Below are 21,138 nucleotides of genomic sequence, written 5' to 3' on the forward strand. Positions count from 1 at the left end.
TTATAACAAAGAAGGTTGATGAATAACAGGTACTACAGTATATGTATGTCATAGTATATAACATACTATAGTATTGTACCATAATCACTGCCACTTGAGAAATAATACACAGTGCTATGGGAGTACATAGTGGGCCAGCTTACCTTATTTTTGATAGGGATTGGGTGGGGGAGAGCTCAGGGAAACAAAAAAAAAGGACCTTAGTCAGGAGAAAGAGCCAGGATGAGGACAACACACAGGACAAAAAAAAAAAAAATCTAGTTGTGGCAACCTCACCCTTCAAAGTTTTGAAGAAGAGAAAGACCACTGAACAGAGTATGGAAGAAAAGTTAGGAAAATGCATAAAAACTGGGTTTTATAAATTTATTATGAAATTTGGACTATGACCTAAGGATACTAAGGAGCCACTGAAGTATTTTAAGCAGGAAATTGATATGTTTATATTTGTATTTATAAAGATAACTGGCTATATTTGAAGAAAAGCCTGAAGAAGGGTAAGTCTATAAGGGAAGAGTGAGATGGGAGGCCACTGCTTGTTAAAAAACAAACAAACAAAAAAAGCAGGGGGGCACCACTGCTAATTTTAATTCAGTGTTTTACATACTTTAGGTACTTTATATAGCCATTAACTCAGATGATTCTCACATAAACTCTTTAAGATGTGTACTATTATAATACACATTTCCAGATGAGGAAATCAAGGTACATGAGACAAGTCATTTGTCCAAAGTTAAAAGAAGGGATTCAAGTCTAAACATGGACTCCAGAACCCCCAAGGATGGATCATTAATTCTGGTTTGTCTGGGACTGTCCAAGTTTTAAGCAATGATTTGAGAAACTAGCTGTACCTCCTCCCCACCCCCAACTTCTGGGCAAACCAGTAGTTGGTCACCCGGGTTTATACTCTTAACTGCTAGAGTATATAATATATATATATATATATATATATATAATTTATAGTATAAATATAATATATATAATATAATTATATTATAACAAATGCTATGAGGATTTGAGGGAAATCTGGTGGGTGAAACTGATAGGGTCTGATGATTATTTCATTGCTTTTGCTTACTCGTTGTTTGCCCTTCTTTTCCTAGTTTCTTACAATAGAAACTGAAATAACTGTTCCATACTTTTCTTCTAAAATAATCCTTCAATACTACGAAGTCCCTTAAGTATTTTCCATATCATCTGGTTCAAAATAATTTCCCTTTGATTCCTTCCTTGAATTATAGGTTATTTAAAAGTAAGTTGTATAGCTTTCAATATGTTGGGATTTCCCAGATTTTTTATGTTATTGTGTTATTATCATTATTTAATTCAACTGTCATCAGATAACATACTTTGTATAACCCACATATCCTTAAATTTATTAAGATTTGTTTTGTGGCCCAGATTATATCTATCTTACTAAATGCTGTATGGACACTTGAAAAGAATATGTACTCTGTTACTGCTGGGTAGACTGTTCTACAAATGTCAATTAGGTCAATTTGGTGATAGTATTGTTTAATTGTTCTTACTGATCTGCTGTTTATTTGCACTATCAGTTACTGAAAGGGGAGTGTTAAAATATCAGAAGGTATGTGTGGATCTGTCCATGTCTTATTGCAACTGTATTAGTTTTTGACATTTTGAAGTTGTGTTATTAGTAAGAAACAATTATGATTGTTATATTCTTCAGAAATTCGCTCCTTTATCATTATGAAATGATCCTCTCTGACCCCTGCTGGTATTCTTTTCTTCAAATTTTACATCACCTGATATTAAGGTAAGCTTTATCTTCTGATTAGAGTTAGCACAGTATATATTTCCTCACTCTTTTTCATTTAAGCTACATGTCTCTTTGTATACAAAGTATACTACAGGTAACATATAATTAGATCTCACATTTTTTCACTAAGCAAACTGCCATTTAATTACGATATTTATCATTTACATTTAATATGACTATTGATATGGTTCAGTCTAAGTCTACCATGTTCTTGTACATACCATTCTGTAATGTATAAGCACATCTGTAACATATATTACTAGGATTACAGGTAGATTAAGGGGCATACCTATGTATACTTGACAGAACACTCTCCTTAAAAATTACAAAAATAAATATTCCCAACAGCTATGTAAGAGTTCCTGTTTATTTTTTACAGATACATAAAAAAAATGGCATCATTGTAGCTTTAATTTACATTTTGCTTATCATGAGGCTAATCACATTTACAAATGCCTAGGAGTTATATAAAGGCATGTCTTTATATCTGCCCATTTTACAAAAGACTGTCAATTTTTTCCTTTTGAGGACTCCTTAGTATTAAGAAAATACATTTGTTGCTAAATTTTTTCACTATTTTTCCTTTTGACTTTTTAATGTATCTTTTTTTTGAAATGCAGTTTCTTTTTTTGTTTTTATACAGATAATAATATATCAGAGTCTTTTTTTCTTTTATGATTCCTGAGTTTTATGTCACATTTCTTTCTGGGAGGGCCTTCCCAACTTAAAGCTTAAAAAAACATTTCCTCATGCTTTCTTAAAAAGCTTTAAACATTTTGTTTTTCTTTTTAATCAAATTAATTCTGACATAAAGATGTAACCTAGGATTCCAATTTTGTTTTCCACATGGCCCCAAAGATATCCCAGAACTATTTATGAAATTATTTCTCCTATTGATCTGAAATATCTCTTTTCACAGAATAAACCTTCATATATATATATATGTATATATATATATACACATAAATATATATATGTTTCATTTCATTCTGTTGTCTTACCATCTTTTCTCCAATAACTTTTTTTTTAAAAGATTTTATTTATTTATTTTTCAAAGAGAGAGCAAGGGAGTGCACAAGCAGGGGGAATGGCAGGCAGAGGCAGAGGGAGAAGCAGGCTTTGCTCCAAGAAAGAAGCCTGATGGAGGACTCAGTCCCAACCTGAGGCCAAGGCAGACGCTTAAAAGTGACTGAGTGACCCAGGCATCCCTCTCCAGGCACTTTTATTTCTGCTTCATGCAATTGTTTAACTTAGGCAATTGCTTATCAATTATATTTTCATTTAAGGCTATATGCTTGGCCATAGATTTCTTTTGTTCCATGGCAACACTTTTCTGGTGACTGTTTCTTGCGCTCTGCTTCTCAGATTCCTTCCTCTTTTGTTCTTGAGATATATTTTTATGTATTTGTGACAGCTCTTCTTCAGTAAGGTAGTTCTCTCTGGACCAGCAACTGCAGGTTAGTATCCAGTGCCCAGGCTTGTAAGAATTCTCCTTATGACTCAGAGTAACAGACATGAAAAATTTCTTTGAGCTTCTACTTCTCCCTAGCCAATTAAGATCAGAAGCTGTGGGGATACACATAAAGCAGGGTTTCTCACCACAACCCTTTCCTGAACTACCCCCAAATGTCTGACTCATTCTTCCCAGCCCTCTTTGTTCTTCATTTCTGCCTAACTCGGTCCAGGGGAACTTCTAGCATAAGTCTATAACATGTCTCCATGTTTCCAAATAAGAGTCTTTATATACTCTTGATGATAATCAGGGTATGCATTGATTATAAAGCATAAATCCTCTGCCAGTTTTGTCTGCATCTCAATTTAATACCAGCATCCACATTATACTGAGATTTGGGCTTATAGTTCTCTCACAGTTTTAATTTTTTCCTTTTGTACTACTTTCCATGACTTAGTCATATTATAACTGGAAGCCAATCTATGGCTTTAAAAATGTTGAGCTATTTTTTTCACCCTAAACTCAAAAGTAAAAATCCCCCAAACTATCTGCTATCTGTCTCCTGTGTGGATGCCCCACAGGCACCTCAAATTTAATATGTTTAAAGAAGTGATCTGAAGGAGGCACCTGCACCCCAATATTTATAGCAGCAATGTCCACAATAGCCAAAACATGGAAAGAGGCCAGATGTCCATTAACAGATGAATGGATAAAGAAGGTATGGTATATACATAAAGAACACACACACACACACACACACACACACACACTGGAATACTATTCAGCCATCAAAAAAAAAAATGAACTCTTGCCATTTGCAATGATATGGATTAACTAGAGGGTATTATGCTAAGCGAAATAAGTCAATCAGAGAAAGACAATTAACATATGATCTCACCCAAGTAAGTTCTTCCCCATCTGCCTTTCCCATGTATGTCACTTCATATATCTCAGCATCCCCTAGTTTCTTTTCTTTTCTTTTTTTTTTTAAAGATTTTATTTATTTATTGGAGAGAAAAAGAGAGAATGTGTAAATGAGAGTGGACAAGCACAGGGAGGAGACTCCCTGCTCAACTCAATCTCAGGTCCCTGGAATCGTGCCTGAGCTGAAGGCAGAAACTTAAACCAAGTTAAGCCAAAGTCCTTATGCGAAAATCTTGAGTGTCATTCCTGAGTCCTCCCTTTTGCTGTAGACACAATGCTCTCCTTTCAGTTCTAACACCAAACATGTATTTTTGGTTTTTTGTTTGTTTGTTTGTTTTTGTTTTTTTAGGCCAATGCACTTGGTACTCCCTCTGCCTAGAAAGTTCCCCCATATAGAATTTCTTATTCTTTATGTTTCAACACAAATTTGCTTCTGAAAGACATGTTCCCTGATCACCATGTCTTACAAAGACTTCATCATCACTTATTGTTATTATTCTAAATTAATTTCTTACATTATTTGTGTAATGTTGTTGTAAGGCTGAAATGAAACTCTTCCACGTCTATCGCCCCTCCCCTAAGACTTGGCTCTCTCCTTCTACCACACTAGCTACTCTTCACATCTTCTCAACCTTTCAACATGGAACTATGTCAATATTCAGATCTTGGATTTTCTCTTTCTTCTTCTCTATTTATGTGCACTTTTTACATTAGTTTATTAATGTCCTTAAGTACCATCTATATTCCACTGAAAATTACATATACAGCTAGCACCTCTTTTCTGAATCTAGACTTGTGAATCTACTTACTCAACTTCTCTGCTTAGGTATCTAATGTTAAACATAACAAAACCTAAGCTTCAGACCTCTAACCCTCATCTTGTGCTTCCCTTAGTTTTCTCTGCTTCATTAAAGAGCAATCCCATCGTCCCAGTTTCTCAGGCCAAAAGTTTTAGAATCGTCCATTATTTAGGAACTTCTCTTTGTTTTCCTCATACTCTACATCCAATGTGCCTTCAGATCAATTTTAAAAATAATCAAAACAGGACAATTCTCACTACTTCCAACACTACCCAAGTCCAAGCACCACTGCCTCTAACCTTCATTTCTACACTAGCCAGCTACTGATTTCCTTGTTTTCACCTTCACCAAACCAGTTCTCAACAAAGTAGCTACCATGATCCCTTAAAATCTTAAGCCAGACAATGTTACTACTCTGTTTAAAAGACCTGATGTCTTCCAAACTACTGAAAGTAAGAGTAAATGTCCTTAAAACAGCCTTTAAGTCCATACATTGTATGGATCCTGTTCTCTACTGGTCTCCTACACATACCCCCTTGCTTACTCTGTTCTAGCCACACAGGCTCCCTTATTTTTCTTGGATTATATTAAACCAGGTTCCACTTCAGGACTTTGCACTTGATATTGCCTCAGTCTGTAAAGTTCCTGTCAGAAGCTTCCTTCACAATGCCCTAATCTCCCCTATGTAAAATAGCAATCTTTCTCCCACAATCTCCAGCACATCACTACTATTCTCTTTACTCTAGTCTGATTTTCCACACAACTTTTACTGTCAATTGATATGCTATATAGTATCTTAATATTTTATTTTTCTACCAACCACCCACCCCAACCCAAAAAATGAAAGCTCAATAAACATGGATGACATTTTCACTTTTACTAATATATCCCAGTATTAAGAATGGCATCTGGTGCATTCCTAGTATCCAATATATAATTGTTAAGTGAATGAATGAATTAATAGAACCAAGTAAAAGTGAGAACTCAAAAAATACATACATACATGTCTATATCTCACACTGATACTATTATAGGTTAATAGTGAAAGATATGGCACCCAACAAATGCCAGTAAAACAATCAAGAATTTTTAAATATTATGACCTAAAAAAGGTACGATATAAAGAAAATAATAAAAAAATACTCATTTTTTTTTACATTTCAAAACAAAATTTTACAAACAAAATGGCAAGCCACAGGATCAAAGATATTAAAAATAAAAAGCTACCACTTCACGTTCACTTTCCGAAACATAAAGAACTATGAGAATACAGTGTCAGTGACCTAAAAGAGTAATGGAAATTCAAATATACAACACTATAAGAGGATAAACTGATGCAATTTTAAAGCATAGTTTGGTGCTACCTCACAGAATTGAAGATGAATATACATACCTTACGATCCCAAAGTTCACTTCTAACTAGGCAATTTGGAGTCACCCTTCACTACTTCATTTCTAGTATATATCCCCAAGAGACAATGTTCTGAGAACCACAGTTCTGTGAAAATTTAAAAGCTCAGTATATCTTTTGGGGGCAGGGATTGGGGATGGGAGTGAGAACACACCCATGCATGTGAGTCCAGTGGGGAGAAAGGAAAAGGGAGAGAAAGAATCTTAAGCAGACTCCACACTGAAGCACGGAGCCCAATGCTGGGCTTGATCCTATGACCCAGAGAGATTATGACCCCAGCAGAAATCAAGAGTCAGACATTTAACCAAGTGAGCCACCCAGGTGCCCCATAAAAAGCGGAATACACCTTAAAGGAATATCAACATCACAACAACAAATGAATTACAGCATAAAGACTGGAATTATATATTGTATAGTAGTTAAATGAATCATGAAGAACCACAAATAATAACATAGATAACATAAAAACAAAAGTTACACAAAAAATATTGCAGCATACTGCCAACAACACAATGCCATTTTATAGAAGAGTGGTTTTGAAAGTGTGGTCTGAGGATCCCTAAGGGATTCCTATACCTTAAAACCTTTCAGGGTAAGAATAAAACTAAGATGTGATTTGCCTTTTCACTCTAGATCACTCTGAAGGATACAGTGGAGTTTTACAGAGGCTGCATTCAAAAGCAGATATGATAATCCAACTGTCTTTTATTAAGCCTAACATTGGAAAGAGTTGCAAAAAATATAAAATAATGCTCTTAAGTATGTGGTTTTGGGTTTGGTTTTCTTTTTGTTTCTTTTTTTTTTGGGTCCTTGACAATATATATTCTTTCACTGAAATGTCACTTATGTTAATATGTGATGAATTTATTATTAAATATTTATTAGTACATATTTTTAAAATTCATCAGTTTAAATTTCAAATACAACAAATACTGATAAGTAACCCACATAAACAAAGGTTCTTTGAGGTCCTTAATAATTTTTAAGAGTCCAAAATAAAAAAAATTTTGAGAACTGTTGATATGGAATCAAAAATATAAAATATAAAATATTTTAAATATTAAATAAATAATATTTATAAATATTAAGTTATAATAATTAAATTAAATTAAATTATAAATATTAAAATAAAATATAAAACTTGAGCATACAACTAGTAGGTGAATATACATATCTCCCTATATAGTCAAACTGCATATAAATTAATCAAACTACATAGATATAGAAAGTAAATCCATAAGAGGGATCATCTTATGGGGTGTGAGATCAAAATTAGTAAGGGATACCTGAGAAGGCTTCAGATGTGGATTATTTTTTTCTTTAAAACAAAACAGAAAACTCAGATTTCAAGCAAATACAGTAAAATAGGTAGGTAGAGGCATATTTGTTCTTTTTTGTATAATTGAAAAATTTCAGGGGTAGGAACAATCTATCATTTTCTCCACAAATTCTTTTTCTGCAGCCATTTCTTTTACTTGGTGCCACTAATTTTTATGTTTCAATTCCTGTGAAGCCTATGGTTTGCAAGCTGCTTCTCTCTCTAAATTAGCACTTAATAAACATAGTAATTAAACCTTAAGCTACAAAAAGTTTTTTTTTCTCCTAGTGAATATGAATTTTAAATGATAATCTCAGAAAGATTTATAAAAATTAAACTATGAAACTATGAGCAAAGTTATAATGTTTTCAATTAAAATAGTTATTCCTCAATTCAAGAAATAGTAACTGAGTCTCTATTACATTCTATGCCCTGGAGATAGAAAGGGAACAAGACAGGCAAGCTGTCTCCTCATTCCAGTAGGTAGGCATAAAGTCAAAGTAAACAAATGCACAAAATAATTTCAGATCATGATAGATATTGAAAATTAAGAAATAAAACCAAGTGGAATGGTCTGATTTAAGAAACTGACTGGGTGGGGAGATTTCTTAAAAACTCGGTGGAAAGGAAAGGCTCTTTGAGGAGATAAAGTTGGTTGATATCTAAGTGATATCAGATCAAGTAGTCATAGAAAAATCTGCTCGCTGGAACCTGATCTATTTCAAAGCATATTAAGGTAATGATATGGAAAAAGAGCAATGAATAAGGATGAAAGTGGTACAAGTTGAGGTCAAAGGCTAGGCAAAGAAGGGACCATGTAAAGATTAGACTTTATTCTAAAGGTAGTGAGAAGCCATTGGCAGATTTTAAGCAGATAAGTAATATGATCTGAGACTCTAACTGCTTAGTGAAGATCAGCGAGACGAATAGAGATAGCAACAGGAAGACCATGTTGGGAGGCCAGTGCAGGAATCTACACAAGAAATAATTGGAGTAGCAGAAATGGGGCTGCAGAAGTGAAGGTATTTATTTTACTTGAAATAAAACAAAAGTAGTTAATGAACTGAGTGTAGAGGATGAATGAAATTGAGGAACCTATGATTTCTAAATTTTTGATGAAAATTATGGATTTCCTATTTGAAATATTATTTCCATAGCTTTTTTATCATTAGTTATTTTTACAATAGTGGTATATTACTGGTTCCATACCTTTCTCATCCTCTTTGAACTGAGAAGCGTGCCACAACAGGTCCTTCTCACCGTCATAGTAGAAACAAAGAGGATAAGCCCAACTACTCATGCTCACTTTAAACCTGTTTGGATCATGTCTACTGACATCCCACTGGTCAAAGCAAATCACGTGGTTGAGCCAAATGGAAAAAGGCAGAGAAGCGTATTTCTCCTCTAGTAGAAAGAACTGCAATATCATGGCAAACCCCAAGAATACACAGAAAGATGAAGATCAAAAACAAATACTTCAATCTATAACAATTTCTTTTCTTTTTAAGATTTTTATTTATTTGGGGGCGCCTGGGTGGCTCAGAAGGTTGGGCCTCTGCCTTCGGCTCAGGTCATGGTCTCAGGGTCTTGGGATCAAGCCCTGTACTGGGCTCTCTCCTCAGTGGGGAGCCTGCTCCCCCCCCTCTCTCTCTGCCTGCCTCTCTGCCTACTTGTGATCTCTCTCTGTGTGTCAAATAAATAAATAAAATCTAAATTAAAAAAAAAAGATTTTTATATATGTTTGATAGAGAATGAGCATAAGCATGGGGAGAGGCAGGCAAAGGGAAGGAAGCAGCAGACTCCCCACTGAGCAGGTGGCATGAATTGGGTCTGGATCCCAGGACCCTGGGATCATGACCTAAGCCAAAGGCAGATGCTTAACCGACTGAGCCACCCAGGCACCCTAATGTATTACAGTTTTTATGTATTCAAATCATGAGTCATAATTGTAAAAGGTCCGCAGCTTCTGGAAAGCTCCAAATCTTTTTTCCAGATAACAAGTAAGATATAATTAGTTCTCTTAATACTTATTTTTTAAATTAAGCAATTACATGAGCACTTAAGATTCTATTTTATTACCAAGGACTATATTTATTATTTTATTTTTTAAAAAGATTTTATTTATTTGAGACAGAAAGTGAGCACAAGTGGAGAGAAGGATCAGAGGGAGAAGCAGACTCCCCATTGAGCAAGGAGCCTGATGCCTGGCTTGGATCCCAGGACCCTGAGATCAGGACCTGAGTCGAAGGCAGACACTTAACCGACTGAACCACCCAGACACCCTTCCAATGACTATATTTAACTATGCATGTATATAGTAAAAAAAAAAAACATTACATTAGAATATATCTGAGATTAGAGGGACACCTGAGCAGCTCAGTCCGATAAGCATCGCCTTCGGGTCAGGTCATGATCCTGGGGTCTTGGAATCAAGCCCCACATCCGGATCCCCGCTTGCAAGGAGCCTGCCTCTCCCTCTCTTCCCCATTCGTGCTATCTCTCACATTCTTTCTCAAATAAATAAATACCATTAAAAAAAATGTGTTTCTCAGGTTAGAATAACATGAAAGAGAGAAATTGACTTATATAAGACATTTATGTATATAGTATGGTCAAAGACAAAATTAGAACAATGTAGAGTAAATAAGCAATCAATCAGAATATACTTAAAGGTGCATTTTTTTAAATGTTAAGCTCTATACCCAACATGGGACTTGAACTCACAACTGTGAGATCAAGAGTCACCTGCTCTACTGACCAATCCAGTCAGGTGCCCCTTAAAGGTATTTTTAAGGGCAGAAAAGTATTTACTTATTTCATTCCATAAAATCAAACCATTTTATTATACGGAAAACATTTGATTTCATACAATTTTTTTTAAAACATCAAAAATGCTCGGGGCACTTGGGTGCCTCAGTGGGTTAAAGCCTCTGCCTTTGGCTTAGGTCATGATCTCAGGATCCTGGGATCGAGCCGCATTGGGCTCTCTGCTCAGCGGGGAGCCTGCTTCCTCCTCTCTCTCTGCCTGCCTCTCCACCTACTTGTGATCTCTGTCAAATAAATAAATAAAATCTTAAAAAAAAAAATAAAAAATGCTGAATGTGAAGCAAAAACAAAAACAAAAAATCTGCAACATACATAACAGAAAGTTCATATCCTCTCCCCCCCCTCTCTCCATATATATATATATATATATATATATATGGGAAGTTCTTACTAGACACTAAGAAAAATAAGACTATTCCTACTTTTCACATCTCTTACCCACATTAACACTGACTTATACACTTAAAATGTTTCTTGAAGCAACAAATGAGCTTGTGTGGTCTGATGCAGTTTTGGAAACATGATACCTGCTTTAGATGGAATAGAATGAAATTATCAAGAACTTTTAATAAAGGTAAGCAGGGAAATTTGAATTTGCAGTATAGGTTAGATTATCACAATCTCAGAGAAATGACCTAAAGAAAGCACTATTTTATTAAGGCTAATCGGCCTTTTGTTCCAATTGAACAAAAGGAATTAGAATATAGAGGCTAAAATTAAAAAAGATCAACTAGGAGTAGATGAATAAATATTCTAGATTAGGATAAAAGATTCAAGAAACATTCTAAGAAAATGATTAAATACTTTAGAAAAAACTAATAGAAAATAATCAAAGAAAACTCTAGAAACAAACTGAGGGCAGTGCTTCTTAAATTTCAATGTGCACTGGATTCACTTAGGAAATGGGTTAAAAGGCACATTCAGATTCAAAAGACCTGAGATTCTGCATTTCTAATAACTTCCAAGAGATGCCGATAATATTGATCTTAAGACCACACTTAAGTCTAGGAAGTAAGAACTAAGAAACAACTTAGATACTAAGAGTCCATTTTCCCAGAATTCTAGATAATGACCAAGTTTCACATTAAATGCTTTCATCCTATATCCTTCCATTTGGCAGTTGCTAAAGTTGCATTTTTACATTTTTACATTTATTTTTGTGAATATTTGTCCAATGTGTATTCCCTTCCACTCCCCCTCCCCCCAACACACACTTAACCCAGTGTCCTGTTTGGCTCACGGCTCTAGCCCTGACACTGAGCGTATTTCTGGCACCCAGCAGGTGCAGAATATTTGTTTCAGAAATAAATGAATGAGCCAATGAACAGAGACGCTGAAAGAGATGCTGATTTGAAAAAGACAGAAAGGTTAGTGAAGAACACTCCAGTGAAAAGATACATGTTGATCAGAGTGAGGGTAAAGGCTATTGATGTAGATTTCATTGCTATCATATTAGATATGACCATTGGTAGCCACATAAGTAAATAAAATTATTAAAGGAGCATGTATAAAGAGAGAAGAACTAAGTAAGATTTGTTGGACAAACACTCAAAGAGAACCTAGAGGGAGAGTGACCAAACGAAGTAGTCAGGGGATTTTGAAAGGAAGAAATTACAAATAATGAAAAAAGTTCTAGGACTTACCATCTAAGGTTAAGATAGAGAAAGCAATGAGTTCAGAAACTACACTACATAAATATCTTTCTGTGGGTATGTATATATAGAAGTTAAACATCAGTAAGTTAAAAAATGAGGTCATAGAAGTAGTACTTGAATATACAAATTCGAAGTATGAAGATTTGGTGGGAAGTTTTTTTAAAAAATCATTTTTTTTTTTTCCAGAGGAACAGAAAACATGTTCATGTCTGAAAATGCCAGTAGGAGCTAGGCTGGATATATAAACAAAAGAAGTGGTCTTGAAATGGAGTAACAGAGTTGGGGGAACTGGTGTGTAGGTCCCATCTAAAGAAAGCACTTAACTCAGCTCTACCAAATAACTGATTCTAAAGAATGAGAACCCAATATTGTCAAATTTCCTTTTGTTTTTTCAAGAAAAACTAAAAATCTGGATGTGTGTGTGAAATTTCCTGAATTGGGTAAAAAATATTCTATTTGTAGGGTATAACTTTACTCTCTCTGGTCTAAAAAGAAATTCTGAGTTATTAGGAAGTAAATCAAAGAATGGCCAAGTAGAACTAAAAATATAACTGAAATTAAACAGTAAAAATATGGAGCAATATGTTATGTCATTATAGCAGAAGTGATTAAAGGTAGTGGAATGGTTCAGCAAATGATAAAAAGTAACAGAAACGGGAACCAAAGGTAGTAGCTCTTAAGATATGAATATAAAAGAGAAAGTACCCAACAAGGGTAGAAAGAAAAGGTTTTAGGAAGGGAAAGAGGGAGGGCTTGAATGAATGGAAGTCCATCTTAAAGTGAATTAACATGGTTAAAAATTGGAAAATAACAGACAATTCAGTGAAAAATGACTACCTTAGACTATAATGAATAAAGAATTTTGATTATGAAAATTACATTAATCCATTTATTTTATTTAAAAAATGAACAGTAAAGACACTTTACAAGATCTTTTAATCTGAGAACATCTAAGAATGGATAGTGACAGTTAGAAATTATTAGTAGTATTAGTTATACAAGACAGATAATGGAAAGGGAATATTTTTCCTTGAAAATACCCCCAAACTGAGGGTAAGAGGGAAGCACACATTCCAGTTTCATTCTGTTCTTTGTCCCTTTGTTGAATATGCCAAAAATACTTGGAGCCAGTTAAGACAGAAGATAGACATCTGGCCACTTAAAACTATCTGGACTAATGCCATATTCATACATGCTAAAGAGCAGACACAGCAGGTTAGTAAATTAATAATCACTATATCAATCTGGTCTGTATTAAAAACTGACCTAAATAATATAACATTTCAATTCCCTTTCTTACACAAGAACTTCAGCAGTCCTTCATTTAGGTTCAAACATATTCTAGAAAGGTAAGTAGCATTATTCACTCATTCAGATGATAATCAGTTAGCACATGCTATATGCAAAGTGCTATTCAAAGCACTATGGTAAATATAAAAAATTAATCAGTCATGAATAATGTCATGAAGAAGCATATGCCTAATAGAGGAGATAACAGAAGAGATATGTATAAATAGCCAGAAAAGAAACTAAAAATCTAAAGAGATACAAGTGAAAAATGATATATGTTCAAGGAGAAGGAACTAAAAAGACAAGAAAAAGGATTCAACCATTTGAGGATTCCTAACTGACATAAAAAACAAATGTCAGTTTGGTCTTCCGGTTTCCAATTCTTTTCTAACAAGCATTTAGCTATAACATTTGCTAAACTCTCAAAGTTCAGTTAGTCATCCTAATTCTTCATCACAATTTTATTCCATTTACACATTACACAGAATAAAATCTTTTTACTCAGGAAAATTGGTATCACACATAGAAAACTCATACCTGGTCCTGCAGATTGTTAACTAGATATAAAAACTAGAGAATGGTATCTACCAGGAACAAAAATTTGTATTTCCCACTACCACATTGGTCTAAATCTCCGAGAACATCCTTGGATTTAAGGATCATGACAGAAAGGTTCAGAAAGGAGATTCTGGTTGAATGAAATAACCATGTCCAGTTGTGTTTCTAAGCCAGTCACAAGATCTGAAACTACTATTCTCTTTCTCACATTCCCTAACTTAGATACCTTGACATGCCTGTCAAAAATAATTGTAATTTGTTTACAGTTTTATGACTACCAGAAGAGTCTAACACTAACTCTAGAAAATACACAAAATACACAAAGTTTTGCAATAAGAGCCTGAAGGGGAAAAGGCAAAATGAAAGAAACCACCCCTAATTCTAAAGTAAAAATGTAACTGTCATAGACTTGGTTCCATCAACAGAAATGAGAAAAAAAATTCTAAACATAGGAACAACAGCTTTGCAACTTAACCAATTAAGAGAGAAAAATGAAAAAGGGAAAAAAAGAAATTAATGGGTCTTCATTCATCATTCCCTTTAGATCATATAATTCCTTCCAACTAGTGTTAAAACATTCACGTGTTGCATGAACACTATAACAAGGATTTACCCCAAATATTACTTCTTTATAGAAATAGGATAAATATTACTCTAAGAATTTGAGCTCAATGAAGGCAGGGCATTTTGTCTGTTTTATTCACTGGCTTAACTAAAGGTGGACTCTACTTAACACAGAGAAGGTTCTCAATAAATATCTCCAGCTGTACTGTGCTTAAAACACAAAAGACTCTCAAATATTCGACGTAAGAATGAAGGTCAGAAGAAATCTTGTGACAACTAAATCAAAAAATCAAGATAGTATATCTTGTGAGAATGGAAAGAAAGCAGCAACACTTAACTAGATTAAAATAATGTTCCTCTTGTTTTTATCATCATATAGTAAAAGACCAGTAGTTAACAAGTTACCATGCAGGTGTAAGACCTGTAATCATGAAAGATTTTTTGTGGTATTACATATTCTATCTAGTATCATTAAAGATAAATACTAGGGAAAAAATTAGGAAGTAAACTGAAGTATATAAAACACATTTGATACTGAATCACTTCTCTGCAATTTCCCCAACTTTGTGGATCTGTGACGAAGTAATATTTTATCAATTTTCCAATTATTATATACTATTAAATTGTTTCACACATGAATATATGAAACCATCAATATTACCAAGTGTTCGATGTTAAAATGTAACAATGTAAAACTGGTTTTGAGTTTTTTCCCAAAAGTGAAAAAAAAATTTTACTTTGCTTATATTTCATCTCCTATCATGTTTTAATAAGCTTTGATCTCTGTCTCCCTTAAAATAATATAATTTATTGAAAACAATGATTGCCTACCTGTTGAATTACATTTCTCCCTGCCTAAATAAAATAGATTCCTATTAAAATTCTCTAAAGGACTTTCTTAACAAATCAATCACCAAGAAAACTAAAATAAAATCTTGACTCTGTTTCAAAAGTAAAGGCTTAGATCATCTAATGCCATAGACTATGCAAAAATATTTCTCTTTAGCTATGACCTGTATTCTCACATTTGCATTTATTTGACTATGGTTATAGTAGAGCTTCACAGTCTTAGAGGAAATGTATTCTGTAAATTATCAGAAACAGTTGTTACAATACCAAAGTTACCTAATTTATTTAATGATTAATTACTTTAATGATGAAGAAAGTAACCCAGGTTTCTGAAAGATCCAGGAGGAAATCAAAAGCACCAAAATGCTCCAAATAGAAAGACTATATTTCCATTATCATTTGGGAATACAAAGTGATTAGTTACTTCTGTCAGTCAGAAAATCGGGATTGTGTGGTTTTTACAAATATCTCTAACTGCTTCTTATTTCCCTTCAATTAGTTAATAGCTAAAATTCACATAGAGGAAAAAATAGGAGTATCATCTCAGTAGAAGGACATTTTCTCAAAAAAATTTATGATGCCATACATAAAAGTCTGCTCAAAATTGGAATATAGCAAAAATATACAGTTATCGGGCATGATTTTAAATATTTAAGGACATTTGAAATTTACACATAAATTCCAAGAAAATAAACTGTAATTACCTACTTTAGTTGGACTAAGTTCAACTTAGCTAAGTTCTTTGAAACTGATTTCCCAAGGTGTTAAATCCAAATAACATATACGAAATGAAATTATAAAAAATAAAAGTTCAGCTCTTCAATTAGTGATAGGATCTTCACAAAAAGTAGGAAGTCAACAGGAAAAGAGCTGTTTATGTACAGAGACTTTACGTCTCTTAAAAAGTACAGATTTATATATATTAAAGATATCACTGATTCCCTATTTAAAACCATCCACTGAACCTGGTTATTTCACGTCTGTGCACCAATATCACCTAACAGATTTACTTGTTATTTAAAAATGATCTAATAGTTTTAACTCCAATGTCAGTGGCTAAAAGCAAAAGGTAACAACAGATTTGTCCTGAGTTTTACTGGACTGCACTTATACATTAAAAACTCAGCAATAATATCACACCTCTCAAAGACACATCCCTTTGGGTGACTTTAATATACCCATCCTATGTTTGAATTCCATACAACTAAACATAAAGATAATTTTGGACTACTACTGTATCACTTATATGGGTAATCTGAAACCTACACTCAAATCACAACTGTGACACACACCCCTGTCCTCCACAAACTTCTAATCCACTCTCCCCCTCAAGTCCTTCAAAGATTTTCTATGATTACAAATCTGTATTCAGATACACATACTTCAAATCCCAGCTCTGCCACTTACTAGCCTTTAACCTTGGACAAGTTACTGAGGCCTTCTGTGCCTCGGTTTCCTCATCCATGAAATGGGAATAATAATAGTATCTATTTCACAGGATTGCTATGAAAATAATTTAGCATTTGTAAATCACTTACAACAGGGACACATAATGTTTGCTATATAATTAATATTTTCAATATCAGTTTAAATTAATAGATTCCATACCATTAGATAATGAGGACATCATAAAAACAAACATCACTCCTTTCATAACAATTCAAATCCTGCTTAAATGACTCCTAGAGACACACAGAGAAACAGACATAGGGTCACACATACATACAGGTACGCTAATCTCTACCGTACTGTATACCTGCAGCTTTGGGGAACAAACTTTTGCCTGCTAAGAACTATTTACTGTAAAGGGATCAAGGGATCAAAGTGTATGCAAACGAGTAATTCAAGCAGCAGTGAGGCAATAGCAAGCACAAAAATAACAATCTGCCGACTTCTTTTACAATGAGCAGAGGGGTGATATGCAAAAAATTCTTTTCCAGGAATCATGTTTTCTTCGCTCACTTGCTCTCTTCTTAGACCAATCAATTTACCAATGGAAAAATGCTTAATTGAGGTTAGGAAAAAGTTGGTTTTCATACTGCTCACTAAAAGTACTAAAATTACGCCAGATTTTCATTATTTTATAAATATCACATATTTAAAAGCACCACTTAACTTTTTGTTTACTTGATAGTGGAATACATCCCAAAACACAGATTTTCTTCAGATTTTCAATGGCCAATGATCTTTCAAAAAGAACTTGCCTCACTTAAAGAAATAAGAATAGTATAAGCAAAAAAGATTCTATGCTGAGAGTTCCTTTAAATTCAGTGCCATATATAGTGCCCTATACCCTCCCTGAAACTGTAGCCTCTTTTCCAAGCAGCTAAGTGGTTTTCTCTACTACAAGAACAAATATCCCTTACCAGTTATAGATAACATTAGAAAAGTAAATAAACAATTGCCATAAATTTGAAAAAAATAAGTTTCTGCAGTGCTTCACATTGTTATTAGAAAGTAAAATAAATTACTTTTAATCCATATCCTGTGCAACACAAAGCTTAAATTTTGTTTCCTTCAATACTCAAAGTAAACATGTGTATTTACAACTACAGATTATCCCCAAATGTGCATAAAATTTTAAAAACAGACAAAAATACAGACCAAAATCTAGAAAACATTAATTTTTGCTTAGAAACTAGAACAGCATGGCATTCTTACTGTTACCTTTTAAACGCTTCAGCTGGGTTCCTTTCACATTCTCCAGGCTGTAAGAGGCTTTGGACTGCTGGATCCCTTAGCTTATCCTCATATCCTTGGAGTAGTCCACTGCGGCAGATCTGGGCAACTAGACCTCTAATAAACCCTCCAACACACAAAGTATCAGAGTCTTGGGCTTTGCAGAAATGAAAGGCCAAAGCTTGGCGATGTAAACCTCTCTGCAAGCTTGCAGGTGAACTTGGCCACAGCAGCTCAGTACATAGGGCTGTCTTGCCACTGCCAGGCCCTCCTACCAACAACACACCCCAGGCAGCTCCTTTTCCAGAGACAACACTAGCATTATTCCCAGAATTCATTACAAGGGATGGTGTGTTGACAGCACTATTGCAGCAGTTAGTTTTCTCCTGGAGGCAATGCTGAAGCTTGTGGAAAACCCACTCCCTACAGTAAAACTGCTTCCCCTGCAGTAAACTCGTTTGAGCCATTTTGCAGACTTTCTCTTCCCAAGGATTAGTCATAATAGGTTCCTTATCTTCAACATTTGTTAGATCCTGGATACATCAACACAGGTCTTTACATCCATTAGGACATAACTTGCAAATTAAGTTGACTTTGACTTTACAGTAACTAGTTACAGTAAAACTCAACAGCCATAGATGCCATTTGCCAACAGAATGTGCATGACTTTGACTCTTTACTCTTGATTATCAGCAGAGACTCTATTAGTTTAACTGTTGAACTGGTGGAAAATTGCCTGGTTCCAAAGCGTGGTAATACTTTCCCTAAATCTTGATGGGTCACATAACTCCATGGTTATATCTTAGAGTTTATGTGATTGTGGATGTTTCAAGTGTGCAGATGAGACAATACATCTGGAAAACTAAAAAGAATGCCCAATCTTTCAATTTGTACAAAATGCTTCTCCAGATTCGAAGTGTTAATTCTGTATCTGAAAATTAGATGCAGAGAAGATGTCTATTATAGTAAATGCCATCAAAGAGGTTACATGTGTACAGTAGATCGGTAGTTCTATATTTCTTGTTGAAAGACAATCACTCAAAGTACTAGACCTTACCAGTTTCAGGCATCTAGGCAACTGCCAGAGAGGGAACTGTTTCAGATTATGTGGCAGAAATGACAGTCCACTGTTACCACCTTCTTAATCCAAAGCATTCAAAAACTGCATTTTCAAGAGAGTAGATTCTTAATGAACCTGTTCACAGATTTCTAGGTTCAAGAGAGGGGGCAAATCAACAATTTCCACAAATAACTAAAACAACAATATCTTAGTGCAAAATATCGTGTGTTAAGAGCTTGTTTACTTAAAAGTTTACAAAGGATACAATTTGCCAGTTAAAATAATCTCAAAAATCCATATACTTAAAAAAAAAATCCATATGCTTCATCTTTGGTACTTTCAAAAAGCTGGACAATTGCCCCCCAGAATCAAAATTACATTTTCCTTTCTGTATTCTACTTCCTCTATGGTTATGCTTCCCAAAAAGCTGTATTTTTATCAAGTTACCCTAGATTAAAACAAACAAACAAAACTGTGTAAAAAGGAAAAAAAAAAAAAAGGCTTTATGCACACACAGTAACATCCTTAACTCTGGCCAAAAAGGTCTTTCCGACTAGCTTGGTAGAACAGCGCCAGTTAAAGGAAGCTCTATTAAACTGCACAGTCCAGCCAGTCAAGGACTCCGTTTACTCGACTAGTCACACTTCTTTGTTGATAGTTTGCAAAGCCTAGGGGATGATTACCAGGGCTGTGGCTGGATGGGAATGAGTTAAAAACAAAACAAAACAAAACAAAACAAAAAACTGAGGGGAGAATGGGGATGACCTTAAACGATAAATCTAATCACCAGTACAATGTGAATTCTTCCTTCCTCTGCGCTATAGATACACGTTTTGGATTGGGATGAGGATTGGAATCTACTACTGTGGCCGGAGAAAAGGCGGCTGGGGAGAATTTCTTCCCACGCAGGAAAGGGATCAGGAGTAGAGTGCTCCAGGGCTGGTTGGTGTTTGCCTACAGTTCCGGCCTCTAGTTTCAGCTGATAGACAAAAGGAACTCCGGGATTCCCAGAGACGGGAACCACCTTCGGTCTGAGCAGCCAGGAGCCACAGGGGGGCCACCTCGGAGAAGACACGGACTGAGGTGCAGCTTCTAGGCTGAGGTCTTCCCTTCAAGAAGCCTGGGAACGCCCCAAACACCCCGCCCCGCCCCAAGATTTTGGGGTGTGTCTTTTGAAGGGGGAGGGGGTGCCCGACGTCCTTGCCAATCCCAGATGAGGGGTCTCCTCCCTGTTGGTGTCCAGCTCTGAGCCCCCAACAACACGCGCCGCTCCCGCCCCCGCCCGACCCACGGCTGAACGTGGGGAGAAGTCGGTCTGGGGCCGGAGACTAGAAAGGGTGGGCGGGTGAGTCAGGTTCGAACCTAGCCAAAGCCCCCAAGCTTCCGACCTGAGAAGGGGCCTCGCTTCTACTCCCGCTGCCGCCCCTCAGTTACCTCGGCCCCAGCCGCCGCCGTGGCCGCTGCCGCCCCGGCGGACTCTAAGCCCCAGACACTTGCTCCTCTGAGAATCCGCGACCGCCAGCGCTCCCTGTACTCCAACTGCAGCCGCCTCCGTCGCTCGGCCTGGGGTTCGCTCTCCGGTCCAGATTCGCCTGTTGGCCCCCGGCAACTGCCAGTTCCAGCTGCCCCAGCAGCCTCGGTCTTGCTCCTCCCAACCCCCACCAACCAACCGCCGCCGCCGCCGTCAGGGCAGTGACTGTCTAAGGCAGCCCGGGACTCGGCCGTCTCCGCCCCGCCCCACTCCTCGGCCCCGCCCCCACACCCAGGCCCCGCCCCCCGACCGCTCGCCCTTTCTTCGCCCGCCCGCTCCTCCCCTGGCCCCTCCCCTCCCCCCCACTGCGCCCACCCGTCGCCGGCAGTGCCTGGGCGTGTGCGGGCGCCTGCACTCGGCTGCCCGCGTCGCTGGGGAACCTTTGGGGGAAGGGAGGAGGGGGGGGGTGGCCTTGGGGCCCCGCCTTTCGGAGGGGCGGAGAA

General features: G+C 36.1%; 1 protein-coding gene across 4 annotated transcripts in view; it reads right to left on the reverse strand.

Moving 5' to 3' along the window:
- ANKRD50 (ankyrin repeat domain 50) overlaps positions 1-20,894 on the reverse strand; it is a 34,189-nt gene extending 13,295 nt beyond the window's left edge. The window contains exons 1-3 of one of the 4 annotated variants that reach the window (XM_045083620.1): positions 20,599-20,894; positions 19,162-19,313; positions 18,093-19,035 (exon numbers count right to left, since the gene is read on the reverse strand). In XM_045083620.1, the coding sequence (XP_044939555.1) occupies positions 18,093-18,604 (512 nt within the window). In that variant the 5' untranslated portion in view covers positions 18,605-19,035; positions 19,162-19,313; positions 20,599-20,894. Of the gene's footprint in view, positions 1-17,541; positions 17,634-18,092; positions 19,036-19,161; positions 19,314-20,598 lie in introns of those variants that run through there. The other 3 variants (XM_004747950.3, XM_004747951.3, XM_045083621.1) reach the window with 3 other exon arrangements.
- Positions 20,895-21,138: the final 244 nt, after the last annotated feature.

Source organism: Mustela putorius, unplaced genomic scaffold (assembly GCF_011764305.1).
Source record: "Mustela putorius furo isolate JIRA1106 unplaced genomic scaffold, ASM1176430v1.1 tig00000721_pilon_pilon_pilon, whole genome shotgun sequence".
NCBI lineage: Eukaryota > Metazoa > Chordata > Mammalia > Carnivora > Mustelidae > Mustela > Mustela putorius.